General features: G+C 56.1%; 1 protein-coding gene across 3 annotated transcripts; it reads right to left on the bottom strand.

Annotated features, from left to right (window-relative positions):
* Positions 1 to 4,804: 4,804 nt before the first annotated feature.
* Positions 4,805 to 17,456, bottom strand: ITM2C (integral membrane protein 2C). Of its 3 annotated transcripts, none has more exons than XM_067740257.1 (6): positions 17,190 to 17,456; positions 9,355 to 9,495; positions 7,206 to 7,394; positions 6,406 to 6,516; positions 5,687 to 5,837; positions 4,805 to 4,942 (listed from the first exon to the last, which is right to left on the bottom strand). In XM_067740257.1, exons 1-6 carry the CDS (start codon positions 17,319 to 17,321, stop codon positions 4,851 to 4,853), a joined length of 816 nt encoding a protein of 271 aa, XP_067596358.1. In that variant the 5' UTR covers positions 17,322 to 17,456; the 3' UTR covers positions 4,805 to 4,850. The 3 variants fall into 3 exon arrangements, with proteins under 3 accessions (XP_067596358.1, XP_067596360.1, XP_067596359.1); XM_067740259.1 differs by lacking the exon at positions 17,190 to 17,456 and adding an exon at positions 16,980 to 17,076; XM_067740258.1 differs by lacking the exon at positions 17,190 to 17,456 and adding an exon at positions 16,873 to 16,891.
* Between the last annotated feature and the right edge of the window lie 2,906 nt (positions 17,457 to 20,362).

A 20,362-nucleotide genomic window follows, 5' to 3' on the forward strand; every position in this document is an offset into this window, starting at 1 on the left:
CCCAAATAAGAAGATGGGTACATTTGACCACATTAAAATCGATCATTTCTGCTTGGGAATTCCCCAGTGGTCCAGTGGTTAGGACTCCGAGCTTTCACTGCCGAGGGCCCAGATTTAATCCCTGGTTGGGGAACTAAGATCCTGCAAGCCATGTGGCATGGCCAAGCAAAAGACAACAACAAAAAAATCAATAATTTCTGCTCATCAAAGAGGTCACAACGAAAAGTGATAAGACAAGTCACAAAGTTGGGTAAGGTATTTGCCACACGTCAATGATAAAATATATAAAGAACTTCTACAAGTTAATAAGAAGAAAATGAAGCATCCAGTAGAAAAATAGGCCAGAGAACACCAACAGGCATTTTATATAAAAGGTCCAATACACATATGAAATTTGACTCACTTTCCTAGTAATCAGGGAAGTGATAATTAAAACCATAATGAAACACCATTTTACTCTCAATCCATGGACAAAAAATCCCAAGTGTTGTTAATATTAAGTGTTGGCAAGAACTTGGAACAAGGAGGATGCCTATGCAGTACAGGTGGGAATGTGAATTGGTTCAACTCAAAAGAAACAATCTGGTAGAGGTTTTTTTTTTTAATATTCATTTATTTGGTTGCGCTGGGTCTTAACTGCGGCAGGCAGGCTCCTTTAGTTGCGACTCAAGGGCTCCTTAGGTGCAGCACGTGGGCTCCTAAGTTGTGGCATGCATGTGGGATCCAATTCCCTGGCCAGGGACGGAACCTGGGCCCCCTGCATTGGGAGCACGGAGTCTTAACCACTGTGCCACCAGGGAAGTCCCCAATCTGGTAGAATTTTTGTGAGTTGGCCATTTCATACTATGTGGCCCAAAGACTCCTTTTCTAGGGAATACAGGTGTATATTAATAGAGAAACCCTTGCAGAGGTGACCAGAAGCCTTGTAGAAGAAGTGTTCATTAACGCATTGTTGTAATAATAGTAAAAAGTCAGAAAGAACCCAAATATTCATTGTTAGAATAGGCAATTAAATTATATATTCACATAGTGGGTTGATACATAGCAGTACAAATGAATTAAACACTAGTACAGGTGTCACCATGGCTGAGCCTTAGAAACACAAGGTTGAGGGGAGGAAAACAAATCAGAGAATAACCCATGTATTTTACTACTATTTTTATATTATTCAAATCCAAGCAAAACTACATTAAGAGCTTCATAGATATGTGGTTATAAAGACTTTTTTTTTTTTTTTTTTGCGGTACGCGGGCCTCTCACTGTTGTGGCCTCTCCCATTGCGGAGCACAGGCTCCGGACACGCAGGCTCAGCGGCCATGGCTCACGGGCATAGCCGCTCCACGGCATATGGGATCTTCCCGGACCGGGGCACGAACCCGCGTCCCCTGCATCGACAGGCGGACCCTCAACCACTGCGCCACCAGGGAAGCCCTATAAAAACTTTTAAAGCAAAGCAGAGAAACTCAGGATAGGAGTTACCTGGATTCGTTCATTAATATACAAAGATTGGCTTAATAGATGGAAAATTGGTATATTTTCATGATCGTCTTTGGATCTAAAAATAGATGTATCTTTAATGTCCCTCATAGGATATAGAAGTGGGGCGGGGGGGGAGAGTAGAGGCTGGGATGATGTGGGAGCCTCTGAACATGGGAGCCAACAGTTCGTGCCACCCCTGAGCACGAATGCTTCTCCCCATATTGGGAGGTGGTCTCCTCCTCCTCCTTAAATCAGGGCTACTTTGGTGACTTGCTTTGACCAATAATGCACTAAAGTAATATTCTGGATCTTCAGATTCCAGGCTTTGAAAGGACTGGCAGCTTACCCTTCCCCTCACTTGGAGCTCAGTTGCCAAGCTGTAAGGAAGGCCAGGGTATTGATTGGCACTCATTTGTAGCCATACCCTGGACGGCAGGGGCCATTTTGGATGGCCCAGCCCAGCGAAGCCTCCAGCGGAGTGCAAAGCACGAGGCAGCCCCTAGCCCACGAGGGCTAACGTTAGTCAGTGTGGAACTCAGCCATCCTGCAGAATTAAGTTCTGGGGTGGTTTGTTCTGCAGAAGCAAGGGGAGAGGGACACGCAAAGAATTCAGTGATATTGGCAGTCTTGTTTCGTGGGTTGGCTGTGGGGTCACCGTACTTCATAACTTACATGCTGGTGATTTAGATATTCTGTACGTATTAAGTGCTTCACAATATAAAATATGAAAAAACCCCAACTTATCAGATTGTATCTCCCTAGTTTTGATTTGTATTTTCTATGCAACTGTGATTAAACATCTGTTCGCGTTTAAGCAACGATCCGTTTGTATTTCCCTGTGAACTGCCTGCTCCTCTTCGTTGCCCCTTTATCTATTGGATTGTTCATTTTTCATATCGATTTATAAGAACTTAGCATATTAAGGAAAATAGCCCTTTTATGTCCTGTGTTTCTAAAATATCTCCCCCAGTTTGCCACTTATAAAACTTTTGACTTTGTGGTATGTTCTGTTGCACAAAAATTTTAATTTTTTATTAGTCCCAGTTATTATTACTGGTAGGTGTCATGCTTAAAAAGACTACCCTCCTTCAAGATGATCTTTTAAATCATCTCAAGTACTTTTAAGATTTCATTTCATACTTAAAACCTTTGAATTAATTTTGTTACAGGGAAGCAGGACCCAGGTTAATTTTTTTGTCAAAATGACTAGCCAGTTGTTCCAATAAAGAACCCACACGTACCCCACTAACCTGAATTTCCTTGTACTTAAGTTAACTTCTGGGCACTCCACTGTGTCTCATTGATCTTTGCTACACCAAAGTCTTTAATTCTACTAGGTTTTATATTTGGAGACTGCTCTCCCCCCCCACCCCGCTTTTCAGGATTTACCTGGCTATCCCCCATGTTTACTTTCCTCAAATAACTGAATGTGTCAGTTAAAGAATAAGCCCTGTTGGCATTTTAATTGTGACTGCGTTGCATTTAGATTGGGAAATGTAACAGAACCCAACATCTCTGCAAGATTGCATTTGCATCTGAGAACAAGGCGTGTCTGCACTCATTTGAATCTTTTACGTCCTTCGCAGGATTACCTAGTCTGTGAGCCAAGGGTGTAGACACCCATCCTCGCCCCCAGGGCAGGACCCAGGTCGCACCTCTGGGGTCCACTCAGCAAAGGCTCCAGGCAGCTCCCACACCCTTCTCTGCAGCATGTGACCCTATGACTCATGTCAAACCCTACCTCAGATCCACCGACATGGTTACTAATCGCCCAGAAAGTGTGGCGACACCGTCCCTGTGCTTAAGGACAAGCAATAATGATGTCATCTTCCGCGTAGAACTGACCCGGTGGTTTAGAGGCACTTAAAAGCAGCCAGGCCTTGGGCAAGTTGCATGATCTGCCGTCCCTTTCCTCCTCCTTGCCTGTAAACTGAATCTACCTGGCGGGGAGTGACAGAACGAAGGGGACACCTACGTTCCATGGCTGAACCTCGGAGCAGGCCCACCTCTTCAGGGGCCAGATGCCAAGCCCTGTGAGTGAGCGTCTCCTTCCTGCCGCTCCCACCACGCCCACCTGCCCCCCTCCCCCCCCCCAGGGACACCTGCCCAGCCTACGGGTTGGAGGGCACCCGTCACCAAGCCGACACCCCGCCCCGCGCTCCCCACCCGCCTTTCCCAAGCCAAGCTGACACCCCTCCCCGCGCCCCCCACCCGCCTTTCCCAAGCCGGAATCACAAGTCAAAGATGTGTATTGTTCGACAGACACTTCTGAAAAGAGATCTAATTGAGAAAATATACAAGGCATTTAAGAGTCTCATCTCCAGCGAGCACCGAAGTCTGACTGGAGGCGTCGGAGCCCTCCTCTTCAGGGCTCAGGGCTGAGAAGGTTAGCACATCGAATCATCAGTAAAAACATGCAAAAGTGAGAAGGAAACGGAAAATAACGCTGTGTTCCCCCAAAGCAGAAGGGGATGGAATTTCAGAGCAAGGAGGCAGGGTGTACAAGTATCAGGTGGCTCTCCCTCCCTTCCCCCGGTTTTCCTCTCAAACGCCCCCGAGCAGGAGAAAGCAGGGAGCCCCGCCCACTCGGCAGGACCCACAGTGCATCCCTGCTCCGTGCTCAGCCCGCGGGGCTGCCCGTGGACAGGAAGACATCTCCCCACTTCTGTCCTGTTCCTTCTCTGGCTGTGGCTGCGGGGGACCCCGCTTGTGCTCCTGGGGGGCCAGGGCCCCCAGCCCTGGCTCCTTCCTTCTTTGGTTCCACCCGGAGATTGTGCTTGACGGATTCATCCCACCCCCCAAACTCCAGGCTCCCACTGGTGGGCTGAAGGCACTGACAGGAGTCCTGGGGAGACCCCCAGGACAGCCACCTTCCCCTGTGCTCTGGGCGGGTCCACCCCTGGGTACATTCCCTCCAACCTCAGCTCAGGCCCGGGACAGGGGTGGAAGTGTGCTGTGCACGGGAAGAAGCCTCTCAGACCTTTCTCAGCTGTGCAGACGTTCCTGAACCCCACTCCACCCCCCGCCCCTCGCCAGAGCCCCAGCATGCCTGGCCGTTCCCTCCAGTCCTCCCCCTTGGGCTGCCAGTGCAGCTGTGGGCCAGGCCCCCGGGGACCCGACCTCAAGATGGTGGTCACAGAAACCATCTTGGGGCGCCCCCTCTATCCCCAGACTCAGGTCAGCAGAGGGTGAGGCCTTGAGAGGTCACAGCTCTGGTACAGGGAGGCGGGCAGGGCTGGAGAGAAACGGGAAGACACGTCACATCTATGGAAAGGCGTCCAAAGTACAAGCTAAGCAAGGGGAAGGGCCAGAGTGGCCAGAAGAGAAAATGGAAGAGGGAAGGGGCGGGGCCTGGAGGGAGGGGCGGGGCTTCACGCCACCCCGCAGATGAGCGTCTCGACCACGAAGGTGTTCTCGAAGTGGCGGATGGCGTTGCAGTTCTTGGCCCCTCGCTTGTTGATCCCTGGGAGAGAACAGAGAAATCCCAGTGAGGCCTGTGTCCTGGCCTAGAACTGTCTGGGCCACAAAGGCCACCAGCCTCAGAGCCTGAGCAGGGCCTCAGGACCCGGGCCGGGGAGGAGGAGGCCCAGGAAATGAAACCCAGATTCACCCAGAGACAGCGCGGTACAGCGGCATGAGCTCAAAAGCTGGAGTCAGACCTCCCAGCTCTGCCACCTTCTTGCTGTGAGACCTCGGAGGTGCTTCTTAACCTCTCTGTGCCTCCATTTCCTCATCTTTAAAAGGGGCGGCAAGAATAATGATGACAAGGATGAGGATGATGGTAACTTACACTCTCTTAGGAGGACATAAAGAGTGTAAAGCAGGGGGCTTCCCTGGTGGCGCAGTGGTTGAGAGTCCGCCTGCCGATGCAGGGGACGCGGGTTCGTGCCCCGGTCCGGGAAGATTCCACATGCCGTGGAGCAGCTGGGTCCGTGAGCCATGGCCGCTGAGCCTGTGCGTCCGGAGCCTGTGCTCCGCAGCGGGAGAGGCCACAGCAGGGAGAGGCCCGCGTACCCGCAAAAAAAAAAAAAAAAAAAGAGTGTGAAGCAGTGCTTGGCACGTAGTACGTGCTCATCAGCTGTTATTACTGCTGCTACAATCTGAGCTCTGACAGCTGGTCTCCAGCTACGCTGCCAGGCACTGCCAGAGGGTGGCCATGGTTTGGAGCTCAGGGCAGGGGCCAAGGTGGGTGGAGTCTGCCACTCACGCCTCCGGGTGGCCCTGCGCCGCAGCCGGTAGGTGTCCTTCCCGCTGCACAGGTGGTAGATGAAGGAGCCCAGGGCCTCCTTGTCACTGACATGCTCCGTGACCACCATCTCCTCCTGGATGATGTACGTCTGTGGGAGGTAGGTACCCCTCTGCAAAGGGAGTGGCCACAGCACTGGGTCAGTACCAGGGCTCGCCGCTCTCGGTCCCCGACTGCCCATTGCGCTCGCCTCCCTCCTTCTGCTAGCTTGAGCCGAGCCCCCCCAGCGCCTGCAGTGCCCATCCAACACGCCCACCCCCTCATCCACAGGCCGCATGGCTCGCCTTTCTGACGTGCCTAGGCACTTTCTGCACCTGCACCTGCACTGCCGTGAGTCACGTGTGTGCGAGTCTGGTCTCCCACCCTAGGGAGAGCGCTCCTCGGGGGCAGGGCCCCCATCACCTCCCTGCACTGCTGACATGGGGCGATGTGGCGCATGGCCATGAACACTAAGGAAGCTGGTCTTGGGGTTCTTCCCAAGTGAGGGAGGCAGAAGTGGGAGGCTGGTTGGGGGCAGAAAGGAGAGGTGTTGACTCTGAATGTGGGAGAAGGGAGCTGGAGGTGGGGGCACCAACCTGGGGTGCTGGGTCCAGCTGACAGCAACGCCCAGGCCCCCCATCCTTCCCTTGTCTCATGGAGGGAGGACAAGGGAGAGAAGATGCTGCCGGGGCCCTGCTCACCTTCACATTCATGAGGAGCTCCCAGAAGTTGCGAGGGGGCAGCACGATGGTGGTGTTGAGCTCAATGACATAGCACTTGTCCAGGGAGATGTCGTGATAGGCAGTGAGACCCTGAACAGGAAGAGGGGGCCGCGTCAGTCTCCGCAGGTGAGGGACTGGCCCCGGAGGGCTGTATGAGGCACGAACCCCACCGCACCCATGACGCACCCAGATTCCTCAGCACCGGGGCAGGGACCCCTTCTCCCGCTCCTCTCCCAGCCTGTGTTTGTGGAAGGTTCCACTCACTAGATGAAAACACTATTAAATGCTTCGGTTGTGACAAGGATTCTTCTTGGGGGTATACAGCCGAGGTTTGAATTTCAGGGCAACGTCCCCCCTGTGCATCTCACCAAAGCTGGGAGGTCCCGCCACCCCTATGGACAGCCTGGACCCTCAGTGAGAGATGCCCCTCCCAACCCCGGGTGCTGCATCTTGATAAGATGTCAACACGGAAACAGCTCAGTAAAAAGGAACACTGGCCTCGCCTGTTCCAGCCAGCGTCCGCAGCTGGCAGGTGGCCAAGGAGAAAATCAACCGTGACTAGTTCACATTCAGTGATAACCGCATGACGTATATGATAAAAGCGGCCTCTTTAAATCCCTGATTGACCTAAACCGTAGATATCTACTCCATGGTTTATATTACACGGTATGTACTCCAAGTCTGTACAAGGGGCGTGGGCGTCCTCCTTTCACACCTGTTCCTCCTCGTGGCGCCCCCCTCACCGCGCCACCCCGCCCCGGGTCCCTGGCCGGCCTCACCCGCTGGAAGTCGTGGATGATGTCTGCAGGGTCACCGCCCCCAAACTGGGGCACCGGCACGTTGATGCGCTCGTAGTTCTCCTCGAGGTAGATCTTTACGTCCTCCTCCAGCTCCATGCGGGTGCGGGCCTGCGAGGTCAGGGAGTCCTCGTAGAGGACGCCGCAGTGGAAGAAGTTGTCTCGGGCCAGCTGAGCAAGGAGGGGGGCGGGGGGAGAGAGGGAGGGAGAGTCTGGTCACACAGCGCCCTCCGTGAGACCATGCTGCCTGCCCAACCACTCCCGGCTCTGAAGGCCTGGGGAGGCAGGGAGGATGGGTCTGTGACACCCACTTCACAGATGGAGAAACAAAGAAACATGGGGAGTCAGGGAGGGTGAGCCGGGTCTGCCAGTTCCTAGGAGGACGACCTCTTTGGGCCTCAGTTTCCCCATCTGTAAAACAAGGTGACCCCTCAGGCCCCTCTGGCCTCCGAGTCCATGAGTCTATGGCTGTGAAATGGGGCAGACCAGCGGGGGGACAGACACCTGAGAAAGAGCCTGGGGTCGGAGGGGTGTCCTCAGGGGCAAACAGGGGGACTCTGGGTTGGACAGGCTGGGCCCTGCAGGGTGCCACCCTCCGCCACCACCAGGGGGTGCTTGCCCGCCCTTCTTGCCCCCTTTGCGAGGCCCTGCAGACCTTGGAGGGAGGAGGCAGGAGCTGAGAGGCAGCCGTTATCAGATTCTGGTGGCACCGTGTCTAACCTCAAGCAAGGACCCACCACCTTCCCTGGATCCTGTGCTTCCCGAGAAACCTACACAAACATGGTGTCTCCTATATGAGGGGCACGCCTAATCACTCCATCAGTAAGGGAAGGGAGGCAGCCTGGCGTGACCGAGGCTACGTAACTGACCGGTGGACCGCGGGCCCCTCCTACTTCTCCAGGGCCTCCTCCAGGTCTGGCCCACGATGGGCAGACACCCCTTTGTCTGTTTTAGTGTAAGCTGTCCCGGGAGGATGAATCGTCACACAGGAATCATACTGTCCCAGGGTGTAGACCCAGAGGCTGCTCTGAGGTTCTCCTACTCCCTGGGAATTGGGGTGGGGTGAGGAACCCCAAGAGGGCATGAGGGGGGCTGGGATCAGAGGGGAGGTCCAGGGCAGGGCCACAGCCGCAACAGGAAAAGGCCCCAGAAAGTGACAACCAGGAACAGGTGAGGAAGCAGGCCGTGGACGGAGGGGAGCTGAGGTGTCAAGGGTAAGGTCACATGGACTGCAAACTCTTTAGTCATTTCCACCGTAGAAAAACTGGATGACAACAAAGTCAAAGTCCAGCGCTTGAGGGTGGGAAGAGGTCACTTGGGTCATAAATGACTGGCAATTCCCAACCTTTTTGTCTCCGAGATTCCCCATTCGTTATGTTCATGGTTATTCTATTAGCAAACTTTCATTCAACTACCTTCAGTTCTGAGAGCTTGGTGGCCCTGCCTCCCTCCCCAGGCCTGGGCTGATCGCAAGGTTGCTGTGACCACGACCAGTTCTTTGGCCCAGCTTCGTGCCCAGATTGGTTGTGTGAGCAGATAACCAGGGTGTGATCATAGGTGGAGATGACTGTCTATAAGCCACCCTCCACCCTTCATGGTTTATAGTCCAAATGTCCACGCGTGGAATATATGTCCTTAGAGCAAGATCCATGGGCACAGGGGCCGGGCTCTGAAGGGATCGCAGAGTTCCAATGTCTGCTGCACCTGAGTTTCTGGTGCTAATGCCCTGGGGTGACGCTGTGGGAAGGGGCTGCGGGCCTCACAGCCCAGATTCCAATCCCGGCTCCCCCATCGCCGACTGTGCTCCTGGGAGAGCTCCCTGTCAGCCTCAGATGCAACCAAAGAGATAGGTAAGAACACTCCTCTGGAGCCCATGGCAGTCAGAGGACGGGGACCCGGTCCTGTCTCCCGGACCAAGACCAGAGAGGAGAAGGAGGCAGGGCTTCTGGGCTTGCCCGGGCACCCCTCCCACCTAGGGGGCGTGTCCAGGGCTTCCTGCTGTCCCCTCCTCTCCCCCGTTCACAGGGCCAGATCCTGCCGGCCCACACCCACGGCAATCGCTCGCCCTGCCCTGCCCTCTCTAAAACGCCACTCTTTCTCCAAGGCCCCGCCTCCCTCCGCCCCACCTCACCTGAGCGAGGAAGAAGTATCTGTAGATGTAGACAGAGGCGAACACCAGGCCCATGAGCAGCACGACCATGCCCATCGACAGGTAGCACAGGCCGCCCACAGAGCTCCCCTTCTTGTAGCGGTGGTAGGGGGGCCGCTTCTCCTGTGGACAGCAGTGCAGGGTCAGCCCCGTGGTGGCCCCGCACCCCTGGGAATCCCTGCCACCCCTTTCCGGAAGTGAGACCTCACTCTGCTGGCTGGGAAGGAGCCTTGGAGCAAAGGGAGGGGAGGACGACGCTCAGGACACACAGAGCATCGTCTCTGGAAGGAAAGGAAAGCGTTACCAGGACCCCCCAGCTGTTCCCATCTAAAGAGAAACGGAGCCCCACCTTGGACCCACGGGGACTAAGCGTGTTTTGAATCACCCACGCCATTAGCCCCCTTCATTATACCAGTTGTGACCACAGTAGATTCTTTCAAATGTAGAGGGGGGGGGGAAGCACAGATATGGCCTTGGTGACTGAGCCAGGCCTAGGAACCTGTAGGAACTGGAGTGACTGGGCAGGCAGGGAGCCGCTGCCCTGGGCAGTGGGGACCAAGGAAGGCTTCGGAGGTAGGAAGTGACAAGATCCACCTGAAAGCTGGAGTGCCCAGAGGGACCGGGATGGGGACAGCGGGGGTGGGGAGTCTGCTGGGCTCTTCCAAGGAAGCTGTGGCAGGAAACGGTCACTGACCAGTGGGGACAGGGCTCTGGGAGGCCCGCAGGGTCTGGGCGCGGGAGCTCGCACCCTCCGGCCAGCCCGGGCAGAGGCCAGCCTGCCGGGGCGGCGATGGCATCACACGGGCGCTGGTGTCGAGCAGGCTGTCAGAAGCAGGCCCACAGGGTGAAGTCTGGAGGCTTCCGGAAGCCTCTGCCGGGAGGGGAACGTGGCTACCGGCAGGCAGGCCAGGGCAGGAGGTTCCTCCAGGCTCAGGTTCGGGACAGTAGCTGCAGGACTGCCAAGAAGCAGCAAGCCAGGCGGACCCAACTCCAGTCCGCACACGTCTGGGCCAGTGGCCGGAGGCGTGTGTAAGGCTCAGCAGCCCTGCGTTCCCTGGGGCGCTGGACGGAGAATCTCGTGACTCGGGCTCCTCCCAGCTGTGTGAGCTCGGCCATTGCGCGTCTTTGTGCCCTTCCTCACCGGCACCCCTGCCCTAACCCGGGCCTCCTTCACCCTGGAGATGTTGCAAGAGCCCCAGGCCCGGCTCTGCCTCTGGGATCCATCATTCAATCCCTCCTCCACGGTGTCCAGATGCAGCCGGGTGAGGGTAGAGGCCAGTGCCCCTGCCAACCTCAAGGAGCTGTGGCAGAGGTGGGGGGGCAGGAGGGGAGCCTGGGCCTTCTCACTCCGGCCCCGCCGCTAACCGTCTGCTTAGCGCTCTGTGCCCGCTTCCACTCTTCCCTCATCTGCTTAGCGGGAGGTCGGCAGTGGGGACGTGATGCAGGTCCAAGTTACCCAAGACAGGCCTTTATTCTCAGGGCACACAGGGGGCCCAGCCTGGTAGGGGCGGGGTGCAGGGCCTGCTGTGCTTGGGGCACATGGGGGTGTGGGACCTGGGCCTCAGGGAGTAGAGGGGCATCCCATCAGAGGGGGCGATGCCTCCCTGCTTGGAGCGCTCCCCTCTCCCCACACCCTTTCCTCAGGAAAAGGGTAGAAAATGCCTGAAAGACACACCGCCCCATCACGAGGCACATGTGTCACCAGGCCAGTGGCCCCCAGCCTCCAGCACCATGGGATGGAGACACAGGACGGAGAGGTGACCCGGCCCATCCCATACCCCCTCACAGGCTGGGCCGTCTGCAGGCCTGGGGCCTCTCCCCACCCGGGCCCTGCTGCAGGGGTGCTGCGATCGAAACCAGAGAAGCACCTGGTGAGACCACCCCCCTGGCTGGCACCTCCTCGGCATGCTGGGGCTCCCTGGGGGCAATAACCAGGGTCACTAGCACACTTGGGCGGCCACTGCTCACAGGGCCTCCAGGGACAGCTGCCAGGGGGAGGGGGTGGGGGACTGCAAGCGTTCTGCCTTTCCAACGGGCTCCCAGGATCAGCCCAGGATGGGGCGACCCGATGACCAAGCTCTGCCAGTGTCTCGCAGGAACAAGCCACCCAGGGGCTCCAGCCATCCTCAGTGGCTCCTAAGGAAAGGTGGGTGACGCAGAAGAAAGGCGCCACACCCACTGGGAATCCTGCCCTGGAGGCACAACATTTGTATTTAGCGAGACCAGTAGGGCTGCAGGGACCCAGAGGCCCCCAGCAGGGGCTGCGATCCATGCGTGGGGAACATCCCAGCCTCCGGACCCTCCAACCCTCTGCAGGTCCTCCTGTGAAATGTGAACAGACTCCTCCTGACAGGGTTTTGTTGGGATTAAAGGAGACAGAGACCCTGAAAGCCTTTGTAAAGGATAAAGTGGTAGATAAAAATAGCAGATCTTTATCAGCTAAAGCTCTCCTTCTTTTTTTTTTAGGGCCACCACGAGCCAGCTGTCGAGGCTGCACAGTGGCCATGCCTTGCTCCTGCAAACCAGAGAAGCAAAAGCAAGCTTATGAGAACTGCTTTTAAAAAAACCAGAAAACAAAAAAAGTCAATGGGCTACAAAGCAAGAGCCCGAGGGCCAGCTCCACAATTGAGGTTCACAGACAAGGGAGGCCTACCAGTTTTATAGCTTCCTTTCTGCTCCTGGCTGGGTCAGGTGTTTCTATGTGCCTGGGGGAGGGGCCGGGCAGGGGGGCCAGGCTGCCCCAGGTGGGGAGGCGGTCAGGGAGGACGGAGAGTGGGGAGCGGCTCCAGAGGAAAATGAGGCAAGTGGCTGAGGACAGCCTCCAGCCAGGACCCCTGGATCCCACCCTGTGTCCTCACACGTCTCTGTGGGTGTGCCTGTGAAGGCTGGGGATCCTCCCCTTTCCTAGAGCTGTGGACAACGGCTTCCTATCCTGCTCCTACAGACCCCTCTAGGGCACACCCATGGCTCACGCCCTGCACCCCTCCCTACCTGACACGCAGAGGCCAAACCCCCAGAAGCATCATGGCTGAGCAGGAGGGATGGAAGGGAAAGCAGGACCAGAGGCTGCTGGTGTCCCGGCTTCGAGACAGAGGCACTGGGACCGGGACGTAAAGCCCCAGGTGGGCGGGAGGCCCCTGAATCCTGCCCTCGCTGGCAGTGCTTGAAAGGTCAGCCCCGAGCTGCAGCCCTCAGAGGCCTCTGGGGAGCCTGTAAGCAGCCTGGGCTGGAACCTGGGGCCTCACCCCTTAGGATCCGGGCTGCGCAGCTCACCCAGAATGACAGGAATGACGGCCGAGGGGCCTGCTTCCCGAAGCCCCCAGCTGCTTCACCTGTCATGCTGGAGCCCCAGGAGAAGGCCCCCCCTCCACGGAGCAGTTACCCACAGCCACGCATCTGGGGGCTTCCAGAAAGTAGAAAAATACTGCTTCCATGGCAACAGGGCTTCCTGAGCCACAGGCCTCGCCATGCACTCGTGTGGGGCACGTGGGCCACATGTCCAGGGACCCGAAAGGCGCCCAGGCCTAGGCCTGCCTGTTTCACGGAGCCTGCAGTGGAGCTCCTTAAATGATTAGGCAAAGCCAGGGCCAGAAGAGCCAGGGGGAACCCAGCCAACTTAAGCATTAACTCAGAAGGCCCGCAGGGCTCATGGACAGAGCTCCCCAGCTACCTTCCCTCGGTAAGGATGTCGAAATGAACCGCAAGCAGAGTAACTACAGTTGCAGGCTGCTCGGAGGCAGCTAGCAGGGGAGCCAGAAATGCAGCCACAGCAGGCCCGGGCAGACGGCTGGGGGCGGGTCTCGCCTCACCTCCCCAGCGCCAGTGCCCCCTCCTCAGCATCTTTCTTTCCCAGGCTGCAGGCCACAAAGGCAAGGGCTCCAGTGAGAGAGAAAGAGAGAGACAGACAGACAGAAGCCTAGCAGGGGTGGGGGGACTGGGCCTCTGCCCACTGAGCACGCAGAGCTGTGCTCAGACGTACAGACGTCAGCTGGGTAAATGCTGATAAGGCATCGTGAACTTGCCATCAGGGAAACCCACTCCTGCCCTGGGACCCACCGGTGCCCACGGTGCAGGCCGTGTGAGGAGGAAGGGCATGGACCCCGAGGACACTCCCGACAGCCCTCTGCACTGCTCTGCCTGGCTGGGCCAGGCAGATTCCCTCTTCTGTTCTGTACCTGACAGTCAGGGTGAGACCCCAGAGAACAAAGGCTGGGGGGAGAGAAGCAGAGCTGCGGCTGGAAGGGCTCTCCTGGGGGAGACACAGCGCGGAGACACTGCAGGGGCTGCGCTTCCCTGCTCTTACCATAAACATTTTTTTTATGGTAAGAGAAACTCATCCTCTGTGGCAATCTGCTGACAGCCTTGAAACATGCAAGGATGGGCCGTGGGGAGAACAGAGAAGAGGGAAATGAGAGAGAAAGCAGAAAAGCCACTGCGGCACAAGTCCAAACGCCACAGCCCCTCAGGGAAGGCCCAGGGCAGGCGGGCAAAGGGCAGGACTGCCCATTCACCAAGGTCCTCTTGGCCCAGGCCGCAGGGCTGGCGGGGATGGGGCACTGGGGCAGGAGGACGCCAAGCCCTGCGATCCACCCTCCTGGCCGGCAGGGGACCCTCCCCCAACCACTCCAGGAGACTCAGCTCCCTCCTGCCCAGGACCTGAGGCCAGGACCAGGAAAGTGAAATCTGATCCCCAGGTATGCGGGCTGGGGGAGGGGGTGACACAGGGGCCATTAATCAAAAGCAAAAGCCAAGGAGAAAATTCCAGCGCTGAGATGACTGTACTGAACACGGTTCTCTCCCCTTGCAGGCCCCCAGCCCAGACTGTTCGAGTCTCTACATGCCCACACCTGGCTGTGTGTGTGTGTGTGTGCTCGCGTGCACACACATGGGGGAGCAAAGACACAGGCAGATCGTAGGGAGAGGGGAACTGGGCTGAGAGGCCCAGGGCAGGCCAGTGGGCCTCCAAAGGGGAAGAATCCAGCAAGTGCCAAGGCTCTACTAAGAGGGGGTGCTCCCCATCCAGCCCACCTTCCAGGCTGGCTTGCTGCCAGCTGCCCATCAGCGCAGGCCCCTCCTCATCTGGGAGGCAAGCACCACATGGGGGGGGGCAGCTGGAGGCGCAGCTGGACCCTCACACCCATCCCTTCCTGGCCACCGAGGCACCTCCTTCCAGCGGCACATGTGAGGACAAAATCCTCCTTGTTTCAGTTTTTACTCAGAAGCAGGGGGAGGCCCAATGTGAGAGTGTTCCTGCCGCCCTACCCTGGCCCCTGGGGCCTGCACACAGGTTGAAATTTTATTAGGACAGCCAGAGGGTGGCTCACTGGTGAAAGGCACTCGTGAACTCATCTGTTCATCGAGTGGTCCTTCCAGGGCTTTAAATCTTATTTTCGAGTCCAGTTCAGTAACCAAGGAGGGTTCCAGGGTCACCCCGAGCCGAAACAGACCTTCTGATACGCTTTCCTCCGGCAGGCCCGTCAGCGCGGGACAAACCCAAATGTCCTGAATGATGAAGCAGCTCCTAGGGCTCCCAGTCCGCTCGCCCCAGGCCGATGCGGTCCTGGGCTGCTGTGAATGCTGGGCGTCTGCTGAGCTCACTGGGCGACATAGGAGGCAAGAATGGGGGGGCCTTGCTCTACGTGGGGCACTGGATGTGGGGGAAACGTACCCACTGGCCAGGCGAGGCCACAAGAGGCTCACAGAAGTGCACTCTCTCCCCAAGGCTCCGATTCCACTAGGCGACTGGCAGAGCCAACATGCGACACCCCAAAGCCTCCCCTGATCCCCTGAGGGCCAGTGAGCTGTGAAAGTTTACTAATAAGCAGATCTGTCCTAAAGGGGCTGGGATTTTCATCTTCCTCCAGGGGCCCCATCGCTCCCCCTTGCCAATTAAGACAGCCAGGAGACCCTACCCAACTAACAAGGGCTGGGGGCGAGGCACACTCAGCAGGCTCGAAGCCATTGAAAACAGCACAGGGAAAATGTTGATATTTCCATTTCACCCTGGATGAGGGGGAAGAGAGGACGCTTGACTTTGGAGCCAGAAGCTGGATGTCAGTTACCGCCAAGGCGACGCTGGCATCTACCATCCCACCTGACACCCGTCAGCTGCTGCCGGAGGATGTGGCACTCCTGTGAGATTCGGCAGACCTTCTGGTGGGTTTCAAATCCATCCTTCCACTGTCTGGCTGGTCCTCCCTCCTGCCCGAATCCTATAGCTTTTGGAGGCAGGGTCCAGTTTTCCAGGCCTCAGCTGGGTGCCTGGCCCTGGGAGTAGCAGCTGGAGAAGACAGGAGTGGGTGTGCTGCCTTGGGCCCCCAGCCCTGCACCCTCCAGGGGCTAAGTGGAAGGGAGGAAGGAGGTTTAAAGGGCCCCCTGCAAACTTTTAAAGCTGCAGGCCATGCCTTCAAATATGAAGTGTCCCCACCCCCAACTAAGCATCAGAAGCAGATGGAGCTGCTCTGGTGGCGGCTGCAGAGCACCCCACCCCCTGGAAACCCAGCCCCGGGGGTCACTGATGCTGCAGCGACCACACCAGGGCAGGGGAGCGTGCCAAGGCTCTTCCTGGAATTCCTCACTTAGGTGTCTTTGCTCTGGCTATAACACCCACCTCTGAGGACCCTCTCCTGTGTCCTCTCTTCCAGGGCACAGGTCATCCCGAAGCACCCACCCTCCCATACCCCCCCCCAGCAAGGTTTAGTTTGAGCCATCAACTTGGGGAGGGGCCTTGGCGCTGAGGAAGACTTCCCATGGGGGGGGGAACGGGAGCTTGGTGCGCCCCAAGAACGCCAGGAGCGACGGCCGCGTGGAAGCAGCGTAGACACCTCTGCCGAGACACTATAGAGCCAGGCTGGACCAGCTCTCTCTCCCTCCCCTCCTTGCCCGCCACGCGTCCTGCCCCCTCTGGGCCCTCCCCCGGTCGGACTCCACGCAGCTCAGACAGTTTTCCACGGCGGAAATGCCTCTTCTCCCCCAGGCCGGAGGGAAAGGGGAGGAGGGGAGGCCGCTGGAGGGGGCGGGGTGCACCGAGGCCCGCCTCCACAAAGCGCAGCCTGGGTGCTAGAGGGCACCAGGGCACCGCGGAGTGGAGGGGGTAGCCCAGTGCGCGAGGGAGCCGGGAGAGGAAGGAAGAGGGCAGGAAGGCCCAGGCGGCAGGGGGGGCGGTGGGATCAGGGCACCCAGCCTCGTAACCCCGAATCTCGAACCCCGGACGTGCGGCCAGGCGGATTCTGGTTTATCTCCATTTCATGTATCATCGCTTTCTGGTCCACCAATTCAGGTGCAGACCAACAGCACATCCCTTGGCCCCAGCAGTCCCCCGTTTGGGACGCAATCAATAGTCCCGCCCCCTTCGTTGGCACCAGAGCCCCTTTCCCCATTCCCCACCAATCACAACCCACCGCCCTACTTTGGGGAAACAATGTCCAACCCTCCTCCCATCCCCCACCTGGGGACTCGACCCGCGGCCCCTCCTCCATGATTGGAAACATACACATATACCCCCACCGACATTCCTCGAACCTCTCCGGACCAGCTCCCTCCCCTATTCGGGGCCAGGCGCCTAGGGCTCGGTCCACTTTTGGAAGAGACCTTGAGCGCTTCCTCACCTGGGACCATCGACTCGGAGCCCCTCCCATTCTTCAGACTTATGCTTTCGGCTGCCGCAGAGGGCCAGGACCCAAGGCCCCTCCCCATTCTGGGATGGATGACCCATTCCGGAATCCCACCCCCGCTCCGCTCGAGACTCCGGGGTCCCGATGCGCCTCGGGTAGTCGCCGGGGCCGGCAAGGCGCGCTTCGACCCCCCGTCCCTCTCACCCGAGACGGCGTCAGCAGGATCTCAGCGGCTGGGGCGGGCGCCGGGGCCGAGGCCGAGGCCGAGGCCGAAGCCTTGTCGGCCTTGTCGCCCTTGATACCGGCCACCGCGGGCTGGAAGCTGATCTTCACCATGGCTGCGCCGGGCCGCGCGTCCGCCCTGCAGCCTCCGGCCGTGCAGCCACTCTCTGTGCAGCCTCTATCTGTACCACAGCCGCTCGGTTCTCCGCAGGCACCGGAAGTTTGGATCGCGTTGGGTCCTTTTCTCTAACCCCACCCCCAGCCCGCCCCGCCCCCGCCCCCCCCAAGGGAGGGCCTTGGCGCCCTGCGCGCCTACGCCCCCCTCCCGCTAGCTGGGCGCGCAGTGACCGCTGCCGGGCGCTGCCTGGGGAAGTCTAAGGTTCCTTTAACCACTCACTCACTCACTCCATCCATCCATCGCATCCATCCATCCATCCATCCAATCAGGCATGGACTCAGTCCCCATCGCTGCTTTATCCCTTCCAGCTGCCTCTCCAAGACCAGCATCTCCAGAACATACAGTCTTTGTTAAAACCGTGTTTGCCAGGCAAATGCATCTTCTAGACAAGCTCCCCGTGCCCTCTATCCCACTTCATACCCTCCTCTTTGGAAATGCTGGAGCCCCCACTGAACCTGCCCACACCGCTCCCTCCTCCCACTTCCTTTTCCGACGTGTCCTGGGCCCCGGCAGGAGGCTTCAGGGCCAGGTGCCCAATTGCTTGCCTTTATCCTGCATCCTGCATCCATCTACACCACCTTCATTCTCCATCATCCTTTTTCCTTCACCCTTAATTCCTGCAGAACCTTCCTGGGGGTGCACGCGGAGGACACTGGAAGCAGAGAAATGAGGGCAGCCCCTGCTCTTTCACTCTCTTGTGTAACCTGTGGCCTCAGTTGCTGAGTGAAGGGTTCTGTTGGCCATTTCTCACCCACCCAGGAGGATTACGGCAAGTGTGATGGGAAGATCCGCAGGGCAGGGTGTCTGGTGGCTCAGTCCTCATCTCACCTGGGATGCCTTTGGGCTGCTCCGCCGCACCCTCACCTGTGACGCGTGCCTCTCCCCATCAACCCAGTTGAGGAGCCAGGATTGGCCCCAGTAGGAAGGTCTCCTGGAATCAACCCCATTGATTGAATGGGGTTGAACCCCAGAGTTGAACCCCATAGTTCATTTTAAAACTAAAACCCCAGATGTGAACTTTTACATGTGTTTTACCTCTTTCCCCAAATTGAGTAGTTGAGTGCCGTTCTTAAAAAACATCTGGTTCATTACAGTTTAAAGCACTGGTTATTTAAGACGTAACAATGGTAATTAAGAAGGTCAGTGGAGACGCTTACTGGAAACGCAGTGGTCTCAGACAAGTGTATCCCCACGACCCTCCGAGTTCTATCAGCTCCCCAGAACTTATTCATCTTATAAATGAAAGTTTGTACGCTTTGACCAACCTCTCCTTATTTCCTCCACCCCCCAGCCTGTGGTAAACACCATGCTGTCTCTGGTTCTATGAGTCAGACTGTTTAAGGTTCTACGTACAAATGAGTTCACACGTAGTATTTGTCTTTCTCTGTCTGGTTTATTTGACTTGGCGTAACATCCTCCAGGTTCATCCATGTTGTCACAAATGGCAGGATTTTCTTCAGTTTTACAGCTAAATAGTATTTATTTTACATAGACACACAGTCATCCATCAATGGACACTTAGGTTGTTTCCATGTCTTGGCTATTGTGAATAATGCTGCGATGAACATGGGAGTGCAGATATCTTTTCAAGATACTGATTTCATTTCCTTTGGCTAGATCCCCAGTAGCGGAATTGCCAGATCATATGGTAGTTCTATTTTTAATTTTTTGAGGCACCTTCATACTGTTTTCCATAATGGCTATACCTGCTAAGTATATCAAAGAGAGCGTTCTGCTGAAAACTATCAGTAGAAAGAGACAAATCTCTGGAAAATCTAATTAATAAATAAGAGAGAAAATATTAATACATTTCTATATCCTATAGAAAGAAGATGTAACTATAGACAAGGTGGATATTACAAATTATAATGTATTTTATATACAATCATATCTAATATATATATTCTGAAGTGATGATTTTATGGAGAAGTATAAGTGGCCAAACGGACTCAAGAAGTAGAAGGGGACTTCCCTGGTGGCGCAGTGGTCAAGAATCCGCCTGCCAGTGCAGGAGACACGGGTTTGAACCCTGGTCCGGGAAGATCCCACATGCCGTGGAGCAACTAAGCCTGTGAGCCACAACTACTAAGCCTGCACTCTAGAGCCTGCATACCACAACTACTGAGCCCTCGTGCCACAACTACTGAGCCCGCACCCCTAGAGCGGGTGCTCCACAACAAGAGAAGCCACTGCAATGAGAAGCCCGTGCACCACAACGAAGAGTAGACCCTGCTCACCGCAACTAGAGAAAGCCCGTGCACAGCAACAAAGACCCAACGCAGCCAAAAATTAAAAAAAAAAAAAAAAGTAGAAGATCACAATGCCCTATAATAAAGGAAGCTACTGGAAAAAGTTCTCAAGCAATTATCTCAAAAAATGGTTCTGAGCAGCCAGACCACTTAACTGGATAATTCTTTCCAACTAAAGCAATAGTTAATTCTACTGATGCTTTGATTAGTTTCAGGTACAGTTTATGTCTTCTGATACAAAAATCTGACAAATAAAAGAGAAAAACATAAGTTAGTTATGAATAGAGATACAAAAATTCAGCAGTACCTCACAAGAACAGTGAAATGGCATATAGGACTTCTCCTAAGAATAAAGACACAGATTTCATGTTTGGAAACCTATTTGGGGAGAAACTGCTTAGTAAAGTAATGCTTAAAAGTAATAGTTATTCAAACTTGAAAAGCAGAGAAAAGCATAAAGAAACAAAACAACTATTATGACAAAACCCACAACAACCACTGTTAGTGTTCTGTTATTTTTTCTCCAATATTTCTTACTCTCTGTGTGTGAGTATGCTTGTGCTGTGTTTTTTTTTTACAAAACTGGAACCACATTTTGTGTGTATGCCTGTGTGTGTGTGTGTGTGTGTGTGTGTGTTCTCAACTGAGGGCAATTTTGACCCTCAGGGAACACTTAGCAATGTTTGGTGACATTTTCAGTTGTCACAGTGGGGGAGGAGGAGGGGGCA

Source organism: Pseudorca crassidens, chromosome 6, assembly GCF_039906515.1.
Source record: "Pseudorca crassidens isolate mPseCra1 chromosome 6, mPseCra1.hap1, whole genome shotgun sequence".
NCBI classification, from domain to species: domain Eukaryota; kingdom Metazoa; phylum Chordata; class Mammalia; order Artiodactyla; family Delphinidae; genus Pseudorca; species Pseudorca crassidens.